The sequence below is a fragment of the Phascolarctos cinereus genome, unplaced genomic scaffold, assembly GCF_003287225.1.
Source record: "Phascolarctos cinereus isolate Bilbo 61053 unplaced genomic scaffold, phaCin_HiC Scaffold_726;HRSCAF=1367, whole genome shotgun sequence".
Taxonomy (NCBI): Eukaryota; Metazoa; Chordata; class Mammalia; order Diprotodontia; family Phascolarctidae; genus Phascolarctos; species Phascolarctos cinereus.
In genome coordinates, this window is record NW_027556098.1 from 402,160,235 (window position 1) to 402,181,217 (window position 20,983).

The window sequence follows — 20,983 nt, forward strand, 5'->3', positions numbered from 1 at the left end:
TACTTCAGTAAGATTCAGTTCCTGAAGGATCTCATTTTTTCAGACTGATATGAGTATAATAAGATAAAGGTAGAGGAGCCTGTGAAACAAAGATGTAAATCTATTTAAGTTGTGAGGTTAAAGTCTGGAACCTCTTTTGGTTTTAAGGAATGGGATTTCAGTACAGTCAGTTATGTTAGTGGAGAGTAGTAACTTATGAGCTATCTTAGAGAAAATCTGATTTTACTTATGTTTATTATTGAATCTGGGATTAGAATCTGTGCGTAGAGCATGCATTTTAAGTTAAGAGTCATTTAAAGATGTTCCCATTGTGATTTAACAATGTCTTGGGGTGGGGCAAGGGGAGAGATGGGGAGAAAATTTAGTACTCAAAATCTTAGGTAAGTGAATGTTGAAAATTAAAAATAAACAAATAAATTAATTTTTAAAAAAAAGTTCCATTGTTTAAAGGGATTCTTAGATTCAGTTGTCTATGTTTATGTCCATTTGAACATGGCTAATAAATGAACATGTTTTACTATAGATAGATTTTCATATAAGCTATTCTCTGTATGCAATTTGGGATTATTATATTTACATGTCCCATTCCAAGTCTTCTGTGGTTTGTTACTAAGCATCTTAAAGTAAAATCATTTGTGTAATGTTGAACTTAGGGATGAAAGAGCATCTATTTAGCAATGATTACTAACTATATCAAGATAAGTTGTGGGGTTTTTTTTATGATGAATCTCTTACTATTATCAATGTGAGATTATAGTCAATACTTGTTACCTAGGATATGTGATCCTTGAGAGCTGGGAGATGCTGGCTTCCAGGCACAAAGACTCAACTCAATCAGAGACGTCATTTGATAACCCAATTTTAATTAATAGCATTCATGGGTCATGGATGGCTCACAGGCAGATCTTGGCTCTACCCCTGCCTCCTGTGAATCGGCTCTTCGGTCTGAGCCCCTCCTGAGAAGAAACTCAGGGGGAGGTGACAGCGTACAGGAGTCTGGCAGGGGGATTGTTTCAGGGTCTGGTGCCCGTCACCTCGTGCACGTGTCTTCAGTGCACTGAAAGGGAAAAAGAGATGGACAATTGGATGCTGGAAGAGTAGGCTTGTATTAGGAAATCTGTACTCCACTCTGAAACGCATAAAGGACAAGACAAGTATAACCTATCATGGAGGGGCACTGTCCTGGGCATGAGGGGGAGATACAAACACACCGCCCTCAAGAAGTTTATATTCTAATGAGGGAGGCCATGTGTACAAATGTATAAACTTACGCTAAGTAAATAAAAGGTTACTGTTTGGGGAGATGGAAGGCTCCTCAACTAGGGAGGGGGAAAAACAAGCATTTATTAAGCACCTACTATATGCCAGGAACTGCATTAAGCACTTTACAAATATTATCTCATGTGATCCTCCTAACAACCCCGGGAGGAAGGTGCTGCTATTATTTCCATTTTACAGTAAGGGAAACTGAGATAGCAGAGGTTATATGACTTGTGCAGGGTCACGCAGATAAAGAATGAATAAGGCTGGATTTGAACTCAGGTCTTCCTGAGGCACCAAGATGCCTAGAAAATCATGAAACATTTCTCATATAACACATATAAAATAATAACAGCATCAAGAGTTAGAATGTCGTTAACAGATAAAATGCTAGCCTTGGAACGAGGAAGATCTGGGTTCCAGTCTCACCTCCGACTCATACAGACTGTGGGAGCCTGGGTAATGTTCTAGGTAACTCTCTAAGACAGGAGTTTTTAACCTTTCTTGTGTCCTGGGCACCTTTGGCAGCCTGGTGATGCTTGGGGATGCTTCTCAGAATCAGTATTTTAAATGATTAAAATAAATATAAAGCATCATGTTGTCATTCTGTCATTTTTTTATTGGTGTCCAACTCTTTGTGATCCTATTTGGGGTTTTCTTGGCAAAGATACTGGAGATACAAAGATACTTCTCCAGCTCATTTTACAGATGAGGAAACTGAGGCAAACAGGGTGAAGTGACTTGCCTACGGTCACACAGCGAGTAAATGTCTGAGGTCAGATTTGAACTCAGGTCCCCCTGACTCCAGGCCTAGTGCTCTATCCACTGCACCAACTATTATGAAGATAAAATGAAAATGTAAGCTCCCTGGGGGCAAGGAGGTTTTCTCTTTTGCTTCTGTACCCCCAGCGCCTAGTACAATGCTTTTTCCTTATTGACTATCTCCAATCTTCCCATCTATATTTTGTTTGCGTGTTGTCTTTTCCATCAGCTCCTTGAGAACAGGGACTTTTCTTCACCTTTCTTTGCACTGCGAGGACTTAGCACAGCTCCTGGCACACAGTAGGCACTTAGTAAATGCCTGCTGACCGACTCTCTGACATAGCAGGAATTTAATTAATCCACGTTGATTGTGTGTCAAGTGATTAGCAAATGTTAAAATGTGCTCCGGAAAGACGAGCTACGATTATTATTCTGAGGTTGGAGAAAGAGGTCCCAGAGGCCAGGGTTCCCAAGGCCCTCATCTTCCCAGACCATACTCACAAGGCTTAAACTCTCTGCTTCCCATTTTCCTCTGGAGGTCTCTGAACACCAACAAAGCACTTACACAGCGCCTGGCACATAGTAGCTGTTACAGAACTGCTGCAGCACAGGGGTCCGTTCCCCACAGTCCCAAAACGCTGGAGAAGGAGGGCAGCCCCCCAGCAGGGTGGTGGTCCTGGGGGTGCCCAAATGAGCTCCACCCTTCCCCAGCTCTGACGGCAGCTCACCTGAGGTTTCTCGCTGGAGCGCGCGTCTGCAGAGATGCCCAACGTCTGGAGGATGGTTTCCAGGGGAACGTAATCCCCGGGTGAGCTCTGGATGAAATGCAGCAGCACCTTGTCACCGCCTGTGGGAAAGCAGATCGGGAACACTCAGGACTCCCTGAGACAGGATGGGAGCTTCGGTTGGAGCCCATTCTCCATCCTCCTAGCACAGGGGAGCAATGCCGTCCCTCTTCATAGGAGCGTCTGACTCAGAGGACTGGGCTCCAGGCCCCTCTCAGGGAATTTCAGCAATCTCCTACTGTAACCCAAAAGCAAAAAGAGCCCTGTTTGAGTGGGCAGGAAATAAGCCGTTTATACAGCCAGGCACTGGGCCAAGAGCTTTGTTGTTGCTCAGATACCTGCACAGAGAGTTTAAACCACCTAAGCATGGGGTGGGGGGAGGGAGGATTTGAATCCAGAGTTTCCTGACTCCAAGTCATACAGATTGTCCTCATATAAGCTGCAATCCTGCTATTACTCATTGACAGTTAGTGTTCAACAGACTACCGCACAGGTACACAAAATAACTGTGTTTTATAACTGAACAAAAACATCGGGACAAAATATTATTACTGGTGTTATCATCATTTTTATCAGGGTGCCAGACTGGAGTTAGGAGGACCTGAGTTTGAAACCTGCCTTGTATACTTACTGGCTGTGTGACAAATCACTGACCCTCTGTTTACTCATCTGTAAAGTGGGGATAACAATGGCACCTATCTACCCAATAGAGTTGCTGTAAGGGTCAAATGAGATGGTGTACACAAAACACCTTGCCAATCTTAGACTGCTATAACAATGGTAGTAATTGTTGTTGTAGTGTTTTAGGGTTTGCAAAGCATTTTACATATATTATCTGAGTTGATCATCATAAGAAGTCTATAAGGTCAGTCCTCTAGGCATTACTTTTTCATATTTTATAGATAATGAAACCAACACAAAAGTTAAGTGACTTGCCCAAGGTCACACAGCTGGTAAATGTCAGAGGCAGGAGTTGAACCCAGGTTTCCTGACTCCAAAGCCAGCCTTCCATTCACTAGGCCAATATGCTAGAGAAGATGAGCTGACTCTTTTGGGGAATATTCTGGGCCCTAACTTGCTTCAAGGAAGAGCACATGACTGGGTCTAACCCTGCCCAGCCTGCCTGATTGGAAGATGAGGCCAGCAGCCATGCAGCCCGCTTCCCAAATCACTGACCTTTGCTGACAATTAACATCCCTCCACTTTGCAGCAGGTCACCAGACAAGTTCCCGTGGATGCCAATGGCCTTTGCCTGTGTCGGGGAAGCAAAACCCAGGTCACTGGAATAACACCAATCCCGGGGAAACAAGGGATAAAGCTGAGTCCCAGACAACCTCATTCACTGACCTTGGCAGCAACATCTCGGACTGGCTTCCCTATAGCAGCAGGGATAATGCTCAGGCTGTTGTACCTGCAAGGCGCAGAGAAAGAGGAAGAAGGAGAGAAAGAGAGGGGAAAGGGGAGAGGGATAGAGGAAGAGGGAGAAAGGGTGACAGGAAGAGAGAAAAGGAGAGGGAGAAGAGAAGAAATAAAAAGGAAGAGGGATAGAGGAAGTGAGAGAAAGGAAGAGAGAAATCAAAAAAGAGAGGGAGAAGGGAAGAGGAAGGAGAGAGGGAGAAGAAAGAAAAGAGATAAGGAAAGGATGAAGAGGGAGAGAGAGGAGGAAAGGGAAAGGGAAAAAGGAAGGAGAGGAAGAAAGGAAGAGGGAAAAAAGGAGAGGGAAGGAGGAAGGAGATAGAGAAGGAGAAGGGACATGGAGATGGAGAATGGGAGAGAAAGAGGGAGAGGGAGAATGGGGGAGAGAGGGGAGAAGGAAGAGGAAGAAGGGGAGGAGAAGAAGAGGGAAAAGGGAAAAGAAGGAGAGAGGGAGAGGGAGAAGAAAAGACATAAGGAAGGGAGGAAGAGGGAGAGAGGGGAGGAAAGGGAAAAGGAGAAAGGAAGAAGGAGAGGAAGAAAGGAAGAAGGAAAAGAGGAGAGGGAAGGATGAAGGAGAAAGGAAAGAGAGAGAGAAGGAGAAAGGAGAGGAAGAATGGAAGAGAAAGAAGGAGAGGGAGAAAGGAAGAGGGAAATCAAAAAGGAGAGGAAGAAGGGAAGAGGGAAAAGAGAAGAGGAAGGAGAGAAGGAAGGAGAAGAAAAGAGATAAAGGAAGAGAGGGAGAGAGAAGGAAAGAGAAAGGGAGAAAGGAGGGAGAGGAAGAAAGGAAGAGGGAAAAGAGAGGGAAGGAGGAAGGAGAAAGGAAGGAGAGAGAGGAGAAGGAAAGGGAGAGGGAAAATGGAAGAGAAAGAGGGAGAGGGAAAATGGGGGAGGGAGGGGAGAGGAAGATGGGGAAGAAGAATGGAAGGAGAAGGAAAGGGGAGAAGGGAAGAGAAAGAAGGAGAGGGAGAAAGGAAGAAGGAGAAGGGGAGAAAGAAGGGAAGAAGGAGAAGGGAAAGGCAGAGGGAAAAGGGAAGAAACACTATTAAGTGCTTTATAAATATCATTTCATTTGATCTTCAGGACAACTCTCCAGGAAGGGCTATCATTATCCCCACTTCACATACGGGGTAAGTGAAGCAATCAGAGACAGTCAATGACTTGCCCAGGGTCACCCAGTGTCTGAGGTCATATTCGAATTCAAGACTTCCTGACTTCCCAGGGCTCTGTACACAGTACCATCAGCTGCCTCTGAAAGAATAATTAACTGCTAGTATTGAAGGTCCATAGAGCATTTTACACTGACTATCCTTAAAAGGAAGCAGACTGTATAAGGCTTTGAACACCAGGCTCTCAGTAGTTTTTACTTTATTCTTGAGGCAACAGGGAGACATTCCATAATTTTGAGAAAGGGTGCAGCAGGGTGGGGTGATGAGGTCAAATACGCATTTTAGGATTAGCAGGGGAGGGATAGGTGGATTGGAGAGGGAGGAGCCTGGAAGCACCAGACAGCAGGCCAGCAGGTGGTTGCAAATACCAGATCAAGGGAAGACCGAGTAGGGGATGGAATGTGGAGTAGGGAGGAATCCTGCCTGTGCCCTGCCCCCACTCCCCAAACCCCACATCTCTCTGCCTCCTCCCAATCTGTCCCCATCGCAGTCACCAGCAGGGCTCGGATTTCACACCCACCTCTTAAATCCCAGTTCCTTGTAACTCTGCTTACTTTCATCGAGATAAAGCTCTGAAAAAGAGGTGGGAAGAGGAGAGATTCAGAGAAACTTGGGAAGATTCCTATGAATGATACAATGAAGCTAGGTAGTAAATAAGAGAGTGAATGATGACCACAACCGCTGTAGACGAAAACCACTAACCAAAGGAAACCAAAGAGCGAGTCACTGACAAACCAATTAATGACTAACAGTCCCAGGAAACAGACAATAAAACACACCTGCCTCCTGATGGCTGAGATTTAGAGGACAAAAGGGGGCATAGCAGCTAAAGTCTGGGCTCAGAGTCAGGAAGAATTCCATTTGAATCTTGCCTTAGATACTAGCTGTGTGACCCCGGGCAAGTCAACAAATCTGCCAGCCTCAGTTTTCTCATCATAAAATGGGCATAATAATATTATCTACTTTTCAGGGTTATTGAGGATCAGCAGACAACATGTAGATAATTATGAGGTAATATATGTAAGGTACTTTTTAATTTAATTTTTTAATGTTTTAAAAAATCTTCAAGTAGCAAGCATTTTAAAAAAATTGATTGGTCCCTCTTACTATACCCCCCCACCTATTAGGCAAATTAAAAAACCAAATTCCCCAATACATATCTTCATAGTCCAGTAAAAACAATTCCTACACTAACCATGTCTGAAAATGTATGTCTCTTTCTGCATTTTAAGTTTATCATCTCTCTGTAAGGAAATGAGTGGTGTTTTTTAAATCTTCATTCTTATATTATGTTTATTATTATTTTATTTATATTATTGCTTTATATTATTATTATTATCTTCATTCATAAACTCCTGGTTTATCACTGTGTTGATTAGAGTTCTAAAGTCTTTTAAAGTTGTTTTTCTTTATAATGTTGTTATCAGTATAAACATTTTTCTCCTAGATCTGCTCAATCTCTCTTCATAAAAGTCTTCCCAACTTCCTCTGAAATTGTCTATTTCAGCATTTCTTTTGGCACAATAATATCCCATTAACCTGTAAAGGCTTACATGAACTGATGCAAAGTGAAATGAGCAGAACCAGGAGAACACTGTATATAGCAACAGCAACATTGTATGATGATCAACTGGGAATGACTTAGCTACTCTCACCAGTACAATGATCCAAGACATTTCCAAATGATTCATGATGAAAAATGCCATCCACCTCCAGAGAAAGAACTGATGGAGTCTGAACACAGATCAAAGCATACTTTTTTAAACTTATTTTCTTATTTTCATTTTTCTGGTCTGTATTTTCTTTCACAATATGGAAATGTTTTAACATGGTTGCACATGTATAACCTATCAAACAGCTTACCGTCCCAAGAGGGGGAGAGGGAGGGAAGGCAGGAGAGAATTTGGAACTCAAAATTTTAAAAAAATGAATGTTAAAAACTATTTTTACATGTGATGGGGAAAAATAAAATATTATTCTAAATAAAAACTATTTCCCATTTAATTCACATATCATAATTTGTTTACCAGTTCCCCAATGGGAAGACACCTTTTTAGTTTCCAATTTTTTGCTACCATGAAAATATTTTCATACTATAGATATTTTTTTACACGTAGATTCTTTTCCTCTTGCTTTAATTTCTTGAGGGTATAGGCCTGGGAGTGGTATTGCCGAGTCAAAGGATATGCACCATTTAGTGATCCGGAGACAAGGTTCCAAACTGCTTTCCAGAATGGCCAGATCACTTCATAGCTTCACCAACAATGTATGAGTGTCCCTGTTCACCCACAGCCACTCTAAAATTTGTCATTTTTCTCTGTTCATCTTGGCCTATCTGAAGAGTGTGAGGTAGAACCTCAAAGTTGCTTTAATGAGTATGTAAAGCATTTTGCAAACCTTAAAACACTTACAGAAATATTAGCTATTATAAGTAGACCTTTTCAAACACAGTGACAATGTTTCCAAATTTTAAACCCTTATATAAACGTGATTGTTATTATCATTATTATTGGCGATGGTGTTATTTACCCCAGATCTAGATATTAGGTGGGCAGGTCTAGTACTAAGATTCTTTCCCAGATGAGAGAGGTTAGACCAGCACTCCAATCACTAGCCACCTACCTACCTCTCTGAAAGGACTGTGCCCCAGTCCGGCGGTGGGGGTGGGGAAGAGTGGAAATGAGGCCCAAAGTGGGGAAATGACTTGTCCAAGGTCCCACAACTAATAAATGGCCAAGCTAAGATTAGGGGCGGCGGGGCCTGGTTTGGAATCCCAGGCTTTCACCATTGGAGGCTGCCTGTCCCTACTCACCTCCTTTAAAGTAGCTCCCCTCCTGAAATTCCTGCAGGCCCAGGGTCTCCGGGGCGATGCCCACCAGGCGCACCTCGTGCTGATCCAGGAGGTCCTTGATGCTGCTGAGATCCTGGGCAATCCAGCGACACACCATGCAGCCGAAGCGCCGCAGACCCAGGACCACGCAGGTGCGCTCCTGCCACAGGCTCCTCAGCTCCACGACCTGCACCCGCCCCACCAAAGACGGCCAAAGCCAGTGAGGGTCCACCCACTCCAGGGCAAGGGCAAGCCTCCTGAGCCCCAGCAGAGCGGCAGGTGCCGGTGAGGGGGAGGGGCAACAGGCTGTCCCTTTGGAAGAGGCCCACCCCCTGAAGGTGTGCTATGGGCACCTTCCTCCTCCCAGGTGTGCATGGAATAACCCATCTCCCGCCCCAGGAATGCAACTGAGATCCCTAGAGGCATGCTACCTCCTCTCTGAGAAGTGCAAAGAGTACCTCACCCTGCCCCCGGCATGCAATTGGGACCCCACCTTTGGAGACTTCCTCTGTAAAATGTGCAATGAGTGCCCCATCTCACCCCTAGAGATGTGTTACAGGTGCTGCACCCAGGACCACCTCTCCCTAGGGGTGGAATGAGGACCCTACCCCCAGGGACAGGGTGCAACATGGACTTTTCAGCTAGGACCCCCCCACACACACACAATGAGGCTTGCAACTGGGACCCCGCCTCTGAGATGTATTATAAGTACCCCACCTCTAAGCATGCAAGAGGGGCCCAACTCTCTAGGAGACGTGCAACAGCGAACCCACCCCTAGAGGGGCGTGAAACAGGGACCCCTTCCCATCTACTCCAGAGGCCCCCACCCCAGACGTAGGAGCGGCTTATCTCCTCCCCTCCGTTTTCCTTACCTCCCCTGTGGCTACGCTCTTGAGGACACAAGCGCCCACCCGGGCTAGGTCCAGGGAGCTCATCGCAGGCCTCAGGAGTGTCCCCACAAGCTCCGTGCACTGCCCCAGCACCGGAAAGCTGCGGACGGGTGAGGGAGAGGGAGTCAGCCCGACCTACCAGGACCAGAGGCTGCACTGCTGACACAGACCTGGACTTCGCCAACCACCTGATATGCATATGCACGAGACGTCAGCTGTTCACCCTGCCGGAGGCAGGGCTGCTTGCGTCTTCTTTACGTGAGAGAGGAGGGTGGTTCTAGGAGAGGAAGCGAAATCCTAGCTAGAAGATCCAGTGCAAAGATCCTGCAGTGGGGAAAGGGGGCGGGACCAAGGCTGAAAGTGACATGGTGAAATTAGAATCATAACAGGCAACGAGAAACACCTATTATGTCCCAAGTCCTAAGCTCCGCATGACCAAATCAACAACACAAAAGACTGTCCAGGTCCTTAAGAAGTTCACAATCTAATGGGGGAGACAACGAGGCAGATCATATGCACCATCAATACGCAGGCAGAATAAACTGTAAGGGAAGGCGCTAGAATGAGGAGGACTCTGGGAAGGCTTCCTGCGGCGGAAGTTGGGAGGAGGCAGAGATGAGAACGCGGAGCATTCGGGGCCTGCAGATAGCCTGGTAAATGTCCGAGCCCGGAAATGAGAAACAGCCGGAGGCCAGGGTGCCTGGATCACCGAGCACCTGCAAGGGAGGGCTTCAAAGTGCGAGAAGTTTGGAAAGTTAGGCGGAGATCAGCTCGAGAAAGGCTTTAAAAATCAATCAGAGACTCTCTATTTGATCAATCACCAGCCTTGGCTCTGCAGGAGAATAGAAACTTTTGTCTCTCCGGGTGTGAGACACTGCATAGATCATCAGACTAGGTTAACATGGTTACTTTTGCTGAACTAAATTGTTTTCTCTGGTAATCTTTATTACGTTAAATTCAGTGTTACTCTATTAAAAATCTGTAGGTCACCATGTCCAGAGGATTGCCATCCACGGAATGGCTCACTGGTAGGGAACCCATATCATCATTTTTTTTTACATCATCTTCATTTCCAATGTGAAAATGGTGAGGTAAAAATTAAAATGTCAATTTTTAAAAAAATTTAACTCAGGTAAAAATAAATGAAGGGGTCAAGCAGGTGATCTCAAAAGTCCCCTCTAGCGCTAAAATTCAATAATCCTATCATTAAAGGAAAGAATGGGAGGGGAAGCAAACAAGGAAAGAAGGAAGAAGGGAAGAATGGAAGGAAGAAAAAAAGAAAGGAAGGCGAGGAAGGAAGAAGGGAGAAAAAGAAAGAAAAAAGAGAAAGGAAGGAAAGAAGGTGAATGGAAGGAAAGAAAAAGAGAAAGGAAGGAGGGAGAAAAAGAAAGGAAGGAAGGAATAATGGAAGGAAGGAAAAAAGAAAGGAAGGAAGGAAGGAAGGAAGGAAGGGAGGGAGGGAGGGAGGGAGGGAAGAAGAAAAAGGGAGGGAGGAAGGCAGGCTTTTTCACTTCTCAAAGAGCCCTGAGGGCCGCCCTTCCCCAGAGGAGCTTCTGTGTTGTTGCTGTGTACTTATCTCTAAGAGAGTCTGTCTTCTCTTTCCCTTGTCCTTCCTTGACCTAATGTTTCCACAAGCATAAGAAGAAATACAAGGGTTAGCCAGGATTTCATGTTTCAAATTCTTAGCCTCTAACTTGATGAAAGAGGCTCTATGGGGTCATGGGAAAGGGGAGAGGGAGGGTGTGAAATAAAATTGACTCAAGTGAACTCTGAATTCTATTCTCTTCTGGCATTTTATCTTTTCTAGCGTCTCATTTGCTGTATTCTTTTATATTTGTTTTCCTTGCAAGCTATTGTCCTGAGAGCCCTCTTCTTAAACTCAGCAGGCTTATGCTGTAATACTGAGTTTCCAGGACCAAAGAATTCATCACCCTGTGACTAGCCCTCTTGAGATGAGTCTCTCCATATTTAGCCAATCTGGTCCTCAGAGGACAAATGCCCAATCCATCCCCAGGCAGGCCCACATTCAAAGAATCAACAGCTCTGTGTTCCATTAACTTCCCTCAGGAACTGGGGGTCACCTCCAGCATCAGTGAAACATCAGGTAACAGCTTCTACTTCTCTGTGGACTTAAGTTCTCATTCATTATACAGCAGGTGAGAAGAGGATCAGCCCCTCCCCATCAATGGACTATCACCCCAGGATCATCCAGGGTCCTCCTTGCTTCACTGACTCAGGTTCACAATTTCAAGGTCATAGTCACTCAACTGTAATAATAACCAAGCTGACAACCTAGGAAGGATAACAGTACCTACATCTGAACTGACCTTTGATTCTCAGATCTACTTATCCTGTCCCAAGCTCTCTGCCAACCTCCAATCTCATATCTCCAACTGCCTTAAAGACATCTTGAACTGGATGTCCAATGGATATCTTAAACTCAACTCCAAACCACACATTATCTTCCCGGCTAAACCCCTTTCCCCTCTAACTACTATTGCAGAGAGCAATACCACCCTCCCAAGTCCTCAGGCTCAAAATCTAGGTGTCATCCTCAACTCCTCCCTGTTTCTCACCCCTCCCAAAACCAACCCGTTGCCAAGATCGGCACTGTTGGGATACCAGGTCCACGTGCACTGACCAGACATGGTCTAGGCTGCAGCTGTCCATGAGAAGGAGTGAACCCCAGCGAGAGTGACATCAAAGGGGCAGGGAACTTGCTGACTGTGGGCTCATACAGAAGAGTGGAGTTTCTGGTTCTGATTCCAGGGCAGAGGAGAGAACTGAAGCTTTCAGCCCTCCCTTCACCCCCTCGTCCCCTCCCCAACTCCGAGGGACAACAGGAAGTAAAAGTATTTGAGGGTCAGGGTGGCTGGGACCCCTGGCCATGGGCTTGGGGATAGAAAGGAGTGCCTAAGGTTAGGACCCAAACAGGCCTGGGGCACCATTCCCCACATCCTGGAACTAGAGACAATTACAAAAATAAGCAGCTAAAAATAAAATAAAACAAAATAAAAATGAACAAGCGAAGGAGAAAGAACTCAACCATAGACAACTAAGGTGTAGATAGAGAGGATCTGGATTCATATTCAGAGGAACATACGGAAGTAAAAAAAAAAAAGCCACTCCTAATTCAACAAGCAACATGAAATGGTCACAAGCCCCAAAAGAGTACTTGAAGAACTTCAGAAAGATTTCAAAAAAACAAATAAGAGAGATGGAGGAAAAAATGGGGGGTAAATAAGAGCAATCCAAGAAAATCAAGAAAATTATGAAAAAGAGTGTCAGTCAGTTGGAAAAAAAGGTCTAAAAACTTAAGGAAGACAATAACTCCTTGAAAACTAGAATTGGATAAAAGGGAAGCTAATGACATTATAAGACACCAAGAAATTAAAAAAAAAAATCAAAAGGATGAAAAAAATAGAAGAGAATATGAAACATCTCATTAGGAAAACAATTAATCTAAAGAACAGATTGAGGACAGACAATGGAAGAATTGTTGGACTACCTGAAAGTTATGATCAGAAAAAGAATCTGGACACAAAATTACAAGAAACTATTAAGAAAAATTGCCCTGAAGTTTTAGAATGAGAAGGTAAAGTATAAATAGGAAAAATCCACTGATCATAACCTGAAAGAGATCCCAGGATGAAAACTTACAGAAATATCATAACCAAGTTTCAAAGCTCTCAGGTTGAGGGGAAAATATTACAAGTGACAAGAAAAAAAAACCAATTTAAATATCTTTGGAGCTACAATCAGGATCACACAAGACCTAGCAGCTTCTACACTAAAAGCCTATATGCCTTAGCACACTATATTTTGAAGAGCAAATGAGCTGGGATTGCAACCAAAAATAACTTACCCAGAGAATTTGAGTATAATCCTGAATGAGGGGGGAAAAAAGAGAACATTTAAAAAACTGAAAAACTTTCAGGTATTTGTGACAAAAAGACCAGAACTCAATGGAAAATTTGGCATATAAGATCCAGGAGGAATATAAGGCAAACATTAAAGAGCAATTAGAAGGGCCTCAATGAGTTCAAATTGTTTACTTCTTGTATGTGGAAGTGTTATCAGTATTCTTAAGATTATCATCGTTACTTGGGTAGTTTGGAAGAAAGATTGGGACTGGGGTGGGTATGATGAGGGGATTCTAAAAAACTAAAGTGGGTGGGAAAAAGTAAGAAGGAGCGATTATCTCATATAAATGAGATGTGAAAGGAAGAACTGCTACAGAGGAAGCAGATGGGGGTGGAGGACTGGTAGTTCTGGAACCTTACTCTCATCAGATCTGGGTTAAAGAGGGAACAACACATAAATCTAGCAAGGCATAAAAGTCTTCTAAGTTTATAAAGAAATAAGAGGGCGCCTCAGACCAGACACTTGACACTTACTAGCTATATGACCCTAACCAAGTCACTTAACCCCCATTGCCTCATGAAAGAAAGAAAGAAAGAAAGAAAGAAAGAAAGAAAGAAAGAAAGAAAGAAAGAAAGAAAGAAAGAAAGAAAGAAAGAAAGAAAGAAAGAAGGAAAGAAAGAAGAAAGAAAAAAGAAATAAGAGGGCAAGGGGACAGGATAAGGGAGGGACTCTTAGAGGGGTGAGTAGAATAAGGCAGGTAAGGGGAGAGGTAAGCTAGATGTGATTGAAATCTAGAGAGAATTGCATAGGAATAGAAAAGAATATACCTTTTTCTCAGTGGTACATGGCACCTTTACAAAAGCTGATCATATATTAGAGCATAAAATTTTATAATTAAAAACAAAAAGTATTGAATGCATCCTTTCCAGATCACAAGGAAATAAAAAATTATATTTAATAAGGGACTAGGGAAACACAGAATAAAAACTAACTGGAGACTAAACAACCTAATCTTAAAGAATGAGTGAGTTAGAGAAAAAATTTTAAAAATCAATAATTTTATTAAAAAGAATGGCAATAATGAGATAATATTTCAAAGCCTAGAGGACATAGCAAAGCAGTAATCAGAGGAAAATTTTTATCTCTAAATGTTTATATCAATAAAATAGAGAAAGAGCAGACCAGTGAATTGGGTACACAATTTAAAAAAAACTAGAGAAAGAACAAATTAAAAATCCCCAATTAAACACCAAATTGGACATCCTAAAAATTAAAGGGAAAGTTAATAAAATTGAGAGCAAGAAAATCATTGAATTAATAAAGCTAGCAGTTGGTATTATAAAAAAAAGAGATAAAGCATTGGTTAATATGATTTTTCTTTTTTCTTTTAAATGATATTTTTTTCATGTAAAGATAATTTTAACATTCATTTTTTATATAAAATTTTGAGTTCCAAATTTTCTCCCACTCCTCCTCCCTCCCTAAGGTGGTAAGCAATTGATATAGGTTATATGTGTGCAATCATATAAAACATACTTTCATATTAGTCATGCTGTGAAACAAGAAACAAAACAAAGAGAAAAAAAATACACAAGAAAAAATAAAGTAAAAATAGTATGCTTTGATTTGCACTCAGATTCCACCAAACCTTTCTCTGGATGTGGATGGCAGTTTCCATCACGAGTCTTTTAGAATTGTCTTAGATTGTTGTATTGCTGCATAGAGCTAAGTCAATCATAGTTGATTGTGGCACAGTGGATAGAACTCCAGCTTTGGAGTCAGGAGGACCTGAGTTCATATCTGACCTCAGATACTTAACACTTATTAGCTGGGTGACCCTGGGCAAGTCATTTAACTCTGATTGCTTCAGAAAAAAAAATCATAGCTGATCATTGCACAGTGTTGCTCTTACTGTGTACAATGTTATCCTGGTTCTGTTCACTTCACTTTGCATCAGTGCATGTTAAGTCTTTCCAGGTTTTTTCTGAAATCTTCCTGCTCATTATTTCTTACAGCACAATAGCATTCTATTACATTCATATACCACAGCTTGTATAGGAGTTCCCCAATTCATGGGCATCATCTCAATTTCTAAATCTTAGCTGCTATAAATATGTTTGTACTTGTGGGTCCTTTTCCCTTTTTTATGATCTCTTTGGGATACAGACCTAGTAGTGGTGTGGCTGGGTCAAAGGGTATGCACATTTTGGTTGCCCTTTGGGCATAGTTCTAAATTATTTTCCAGAATGATTGGCTCAGTTCACATTAGTTCAGTACACTAGCATTCCAATTTTCCCACTTTTTTTTTATTTTAGGCAATTGGAGTTGAATCACACTGCGCCACCTAGCTGCCTCTTCTTCTTTTCCTTTTTTTCTTTTAGCTTTGAAAAATTTATCGAGAATCCACCAACTCCAAGTTGGTTTGTAAGCATTATTCAGTTTTTTATTTCATGACACAGTCTTTTTTTGGTGGTCCCATGAAAGTTTTCTTCTCCTCCACAGTCTGGAACCAACCATGGCCAGATTTGGGGGTGGTGTCGATAAAGTTCAGGTCAATCTTCTCTAGGATGCAATGTTTTGTCTCTATCAGCAGAGACTTTTGCAGGGTGAGGACACACTTCTTGGCCCCAACAACACAGTCTTTCAGCATGAGAAAGTCATTGGTCACTTCACCATAGCAGACAGAGCCTCCCAGAGTGCTGATGGTCTTGTTGGACAGGTCATAATCAGTGGACATGCTGTTTCTGATCAGCTTGCCATTCTGTATCTGGTAGCCCTGGCCAATCTTGTAGATCTTTTTGTTGGTATTGGTGTGATGGTGGTAGCCCTTCTGACCAGCTCAAGCCACAGAGAAGGCTGCCAAGCTCTAATACCCACCACCTTATGCAGGCCTCAGTGGGTTTTTCAGGACAGTGTCTTTGCGTGCCAGCGGCTGGTGACACCTTTGTAACCTTTGCCCTTGGTCACTCCAATGACATTCGATCATCTCATCCTGCCCAAACAAGGTGGACACAGGCACCTGCTTCTCCAGTTTCTCTCAGGCCCAGCCCAGTTCCTTAGCCACACTGCTACCATTCACCTGGATCTCCATCAGGTGAGACTTCTACTGCTTCAGAGGGAGCAGGCACATCTGGGTGTGGACAATGACATGGATCACCTGGGCAGTACCTCTTCATGCTGTTGAAGTCTTTCTCCAGCTGCTTCTTGCCACTTCTTGCAATTCTTGGTAAAGGCCTTCTTCTTGGACTTATGCCAGCTCTTATAGAATTGACTCTGATGTGCTCAGCAAAGATGGTTGTGAAGCTCCATAGGCCTTATAGGGTTAGCACATAGCACACAGTGCCAACAATGACCATAGGAGGTGTCTCCATGATAGTAATAGGCTCAACTACTTCCTTCTTGTTGACCTTTGAGCCAGGCCTGTCCCACTCTCAAACAATGTGGTCATGCCTTCCTTATATCCCAGGAAGGCTGTCAGGTGGATGGGCTTAGTGGGATCATCTTTGGGAAACCTGTTCAGCATTCCCCCACTGAATGCTGCTTCTCTTTCAAGGCAGGAAGCCCAGAGACCCATGCCTGAGAGCAGAGAACTATCTGTGTGACATGCTGCTACTGTTGTACCTACAGCTACTGCTAAGGCAAGTTGGGAAAGATCCCACATCTTCTTCAACATTCATCAATTTCCTTGTCTGTCATAGCCAGTCTGATAGGTGCCCTTTATTTTGTCTTTCTGTGTATTTCTCATTTCTATAATGTTTCCTGAAAGCAACATATTGTTGAATTCAGATTTTTAATCTGCTATCTATTCCATTTTATGGGTAAATTCATCCCATTCACATTCTAAGCTACAATTATTTTGTATTTTGTTGTGTGTTTTCCTCTTTCCTCTAGTAACTTTGCAAAAAAAAAAATGAGGTCACAAAGAGTAGAACATGAATGAACAATTAAACAATAATAACAAAAATTAAATACATCCATAATAAATATAAAATGAATTTATATTAACCACCAGGTGGCCAGCCACCTTCTTCATGCTGATCCTTAGAAAACAGACTGTTCATACCAAGCCTACACTCACAGCTCATCTATCCTCTCAGAACTCAGGCTCTGTTGCCTCACCTGCCCACGCTCCGCTCTGGGACGAGACATCAGAATTGGATGCCACTGGTGAAACCTTTGGCCTGCCTTAGATATCCTTTGCCATCTGGAATGCTTTTGGCTACAAAACTAGGAGGAGGTTCAAGAAGGCCACCACTGCCGAAGACGAGCTTCGTCCCAGTGACAGACAGAGACTATGACTTGGCCTTGGCAGTTCACTGAACTCCCGAGATCATCATCCCGACGGCCCTAACTCTTGGACATTATTCTGCTCACTACATCTGATTCTTCCTGTTGCTGAGTCTCCTGCACAGGTAAGTTGATGATTGACCCATCAGCCTCGAGGAGGTCACAGATCTTTTCAGGGTCTGACGCTTCAGCCTGCAACATAGGAAAGTATAGATGGAGAAGCAAAAAGAAGCCAGTTTGAGACAGTCCCAATTTTTTCAGGCCAATTTCTCTGTGTGTGTGTGTGTGTGTGTGTGTGTGTGTGTGTGTGTGTGTGTGTGTGTGTGTTTAAATAGAGTTATCCCTTCCACATCCCAGCTTTCTCCATTGTGCTTTGATTTGTTGCAGGTTGGCATAAGAAATTAAATGGGAATTTTTGAGGAGTTTTGCAGAAGCCACAGGCTACATGGAAGGTCAGCAAACAACACAGAAGATGTTTAGAAACTCAGAAATGCATAAAATATGTGTATCATATTACATGATATCAACATATTTTATCATTGAAATTCAGACATCCTTAATGGTACAAAGGGAGGGCCAAAAAATTTTACACAGATTTTCCAGATCACTGGGACTCCACCCCCCTAAATGCCATGATGTGGAAGGGACAACTGCAATCACTGATCCAGCCCTTACATATCACAGAAGAATTCTGAAACTCAGAAAAAGAGAGAGATCTGTCTAAGATCAAACAACAGCCTTACATTCAAGCCCTCACTTTCAGGAGTTCTCATGGCTTTTCCCTATCATGGGGTCATAGATGTAGAGCAGGAAGGCAATGACCCCACCCAAACCTGAGCAAGAATCCTCTCAGCTCCTCAGAAGTCGATTCTCCTGCCTCCATTTGAAGACACCCAGGAAGAAGAACCAGCTCCCTCTTAAGACAACAGCTTCTACTTGACAACAGCTTGAATGCTTAGGAAACCTGTCCTGACTTTCAGCCTGACCATAGATGACCCTCTTGTGACTCCCACCCATTGCTGCTGGGACTACCTTCTGGGGCCGAACAGAACAAGAAAATCTTCTGAGGAACACCTGAAGTCACCTATCACATGTCCCCTTTGCTCCCTCCCTGCTCCTGACTAAACACGCCCAGATCTTTCATTCAGTTCTCATATGGAAGGAATTTGAGGCCTTTCACCATCCGTGCCACCTTCTTCTCTTATCAACGTCCTTCCTAAAATGAAGTGTCTGGAATCCTTGCATTTTTTATGGAAGGGTGTCTCCTATTTAATGGAAAGATAGATTTAGAAATCACTGGTCACGCTGTTACCTGCAGCCCATGGAAAACATAGAGGAAAATGTTTTAACATTTTTCACGGGCTGCCCGAAATCTTCTGGCGGTCTGCAAGTAAGATAGGCCCGTCATAGACCAAAGGCATATGGAAGTGATGTTCTCAGCTAGAAGAGCAGGGGACCCCCAGGCAGCAACATGAGCAGAAAGATGTCAGGTCAGTCAACCCAACTGATTAATCCATAGATTTGGCAAAAGCTACTCACCCTTCCTTTTATGTCATAAGCTGAAATGTAAAGAAGATGAGTGTCAGGAGGTAGGATAGATACATTTGTCAGACATATAACGAAAGGTTAAATAGAATTACAGAAACATCTATATGGAGTGCAGTGAATAGAGCCCTGGGCTCAGAGTCAAAAAGACCTGGGTTCATATATGCCTTTGACACTACCTATGTGACTTTGGGTAATCAGTCAGTCAACATGCACTTATTAAGTGCCTACTATATGCCAGGCACAGTGCAAGGTTCTAGGGATACAAGTACAAAGAATCAAGCAATCTCTCCTGTCAAGGATCTTATATTTGAACAGAAAACACAAGGAGTCTCTTTTCCTTAGCTGCTACCCATGCCTGGAATGCCACCCCCCTCCCCTCTGCCTTCAGGTAAGAAGGCTCACATTCCACCTTCTGCAGGAGGTCTTTCCTGGTCCCCCTTAATGCAAATGCCTTCCCCCTCCCGAGAGAGCCTCTCATTTACCCCTAAATACCTTGTATATATGCGGCGGTCTGCCTGTCATACGCTTCTTTAGGATGGGAGCTCTTTGAGGGCAGGGACTGACACAGGGACTTGTATGTCTAAATTTGGCACATACCCTGGCATATTTTGTTGCTGTTTAGTCATTTTAAGTTGCATCTCACTCTTTGTGACTCTCTTTGAGGTTTTCTTGACAAAGATACTCAAGTGGTTTGCCATTTCCTTTTCCAGTTTATCTTAGAGATGAGGAAACTGAGGCAAACAAGGTTAAGTGACATGCCCAAGGTCACACAGCTAGCAAATATCTGAGGCTGGATTTGAACTCAGATCTTCCTGAGTCCAGGTCTGGTGCTCACTCCGCTGCTTCACCTAGCTGTCACTTAGTGGCTCTAGACTTCATGTTCCTTCTCTGTAAAATAAATAGAGCTAACTGAAAGGCCTCTCAACCATTTCCAGCCTAAATCTTTGAGCCTACAGCCACACTGTGATCCTATGAAGCTTAGAAAGAGAAATGACCTGTCTGAGGTCCCACAGCCACTGACCCTCTGGAGAATATGCTCACTTCTAGCATTTTCCAACACTTGTACCTCTCACACCACGCTGAGCAGTGCTCTGATGCCCAGGCCAGGAAGACCCTTAGTTTAGTCACCAGTCTTCTCCTGAGCCTTGTTCTATGGATCTGGCCATTGTAATTCTGCTCCATTCCATCCCTGCTCACCATATTCCTAAATACTCATGCCCAACTCCCAGGGTTCTGTTCCATCTAGACTCAGCCTGGGAAGAGGGCCTGCATGTTCTATAACTTATTTGTGTAACTGACATCTGAAAGTCTCACTTCAGTCAGGGACACATGCCCGTTTCTAAATCTGAGGTCACCACAGTATTGACTTTGATATCTACAAGGAACTTTTCCAGTTTGTGTGGGCTCCATGAGGGAAAGACTGCATCAGTCAATGTAAAAATATTTATTAAGCACCTACTCAATACCAGGAACCATGCTAAGTGCTCAAGAGACCAAGACAAAAGGGAAAGAGCCCTTACTTTTGAGGAACTCTCATTCTGATCTGTTCTCCTTCCTCCCTCCTGCCAAAACAGGATCTTGTAGGTATCTGGTATATACAATCTGCTTCTCTACATCCATGGTGAATTCCACCACCCTCACTAGCCAGCAGGCTCTTTGAAAATGGCAACTGTTTTACTGTTGTACAGTGTCTATACAGAGGAAGAGTTAATAAATGTGTATGAAATTGAATTAAACTCTGCATTCACTTTCCCTCCTGAGCACAATGCTCTGCATATAATAGGTGACTGATAAATGGTTCCTGAGATAAATTCAGTAGCTGAATTTTTGACTTGCTTTGGTTGTTTATATGTGACTAGAACAGTGCCTGGCACATAGTAGGTGCTTAATAAATGCTACTTGAGTTGACATGTGTAGCACATATTTCAGTGCACAGTTCCTGGCATATAGTAAGTGCTTAATAAATGCTTTATCTATTTATAATCTATCTATCTATCCACTATCTGTCTATCCATCTATATTTCCATCTATCATCTATCCTTCCATTATCCATCTAGCTATGTATCTATCCATTCACTCATCTCTCATTTCACTTAATCATCCTTCCAACCATCATTTTCTCTGTCATCTCTCTATCCATCCTTCCTTCCATCTATCTTTTTAATTTAATTTAAT

The 20,983-nt window shown here is 43.2% G+C and overlaps 2 protein-coding genes and 1 pseudogene across 5 annotated transcripts in view; all 3 read right to left on the reverse strand.

Moving 5' to 3' along the window:
• Positions 1 to 843: 843 nt before the first annotated feature.
• Positions 844 to 12,521, reverse strand: PRXL2B (peroxiredoxin like 2B). Its single transcript, XM_020975722.2, has 7 exons — positions 9,092 to 12,521; positions 8,202 to 8,406; positions 5,910 to 5,961; positions 4,155 to 4,218; positions 3,984 to 4,059; positions 2,751 to 2,869; positions 844 to 1,057 (listed from the first exon to the last, which is right to left on the reverse strand). The coding sequence occupies exons 1-7, from the start codon at positions 9,152 to 9,154 to the stop codon at positions 1,031 to 1,033; spliced, it is 606 nt and encodes a 201-aa protein (XP_020831381.1). The 5' UTR covers positions 9,155 to 12,521; the 3' UTR covers positions 844 to 1,030.
• Positions 12,522 to 14,014: 1,493 nt separating this feature from the next.
• On the reverse strand, positions 14,015 to 16,650 carry LOC110198085 (large ribosomal subunit protein uL3 pseudogene; annotated as a pseudogene).
• The window catches only part of LOC110200414 (tumor necrosis factor receptor superfamily member 14-like), a 32,721-nt gene continuing 25,752 nt past the window's right edge, over positions 14,015 to 20,983 (reverse strand). For 3 of the 4 annotated variants that reach the window (XM_020975746.2, XM_020975737.2, XM_078145749.1), the window contains 2 exons: positions 18,800 to 18,819; positions 14,015 to 17,452 (listed from right to left, as the gene is read on the reverse strand). In XM_020975746.2, the coding sequence (XP_020831405.1) occupies positions 17,321 to 17,452; positions 18,800 to 18,819 (152 nt within the window). In that variant the 3' untranslated portion in view covers positions 14,015 to 17,320. The remainder of the gene's footprint in view (positions 17,453 to 18,799; positions 18,820 to 20,983) is intronic. The other variant, XM_020975756.2, reaches the window with a different exon arrangement.

Coding starts and splice junctions, on each gene's coding strand:
- PRXL2B (XM_020975722.2), bottom strand. CDS start 9,154: ATGAGCTCCCTGGACCTAGCCCGGGTGGGCGCTTGTGTCCTCAAGAGC. Junction 8,407..9,091: donor AGAGCGTAGCCACAGGGGAG/GTAAGGAAAACG, acceptor GGGCGGGTGCAG/GTCGTGGAGCTGAGGAGCCT. Junction 4,060..4,154: donor TCCGAGATGTTGCTGCCAAG/GTCAGTGAATGA, acceptor TCCCCGACACAG/GCAAAGGCCATTGGCATCCA.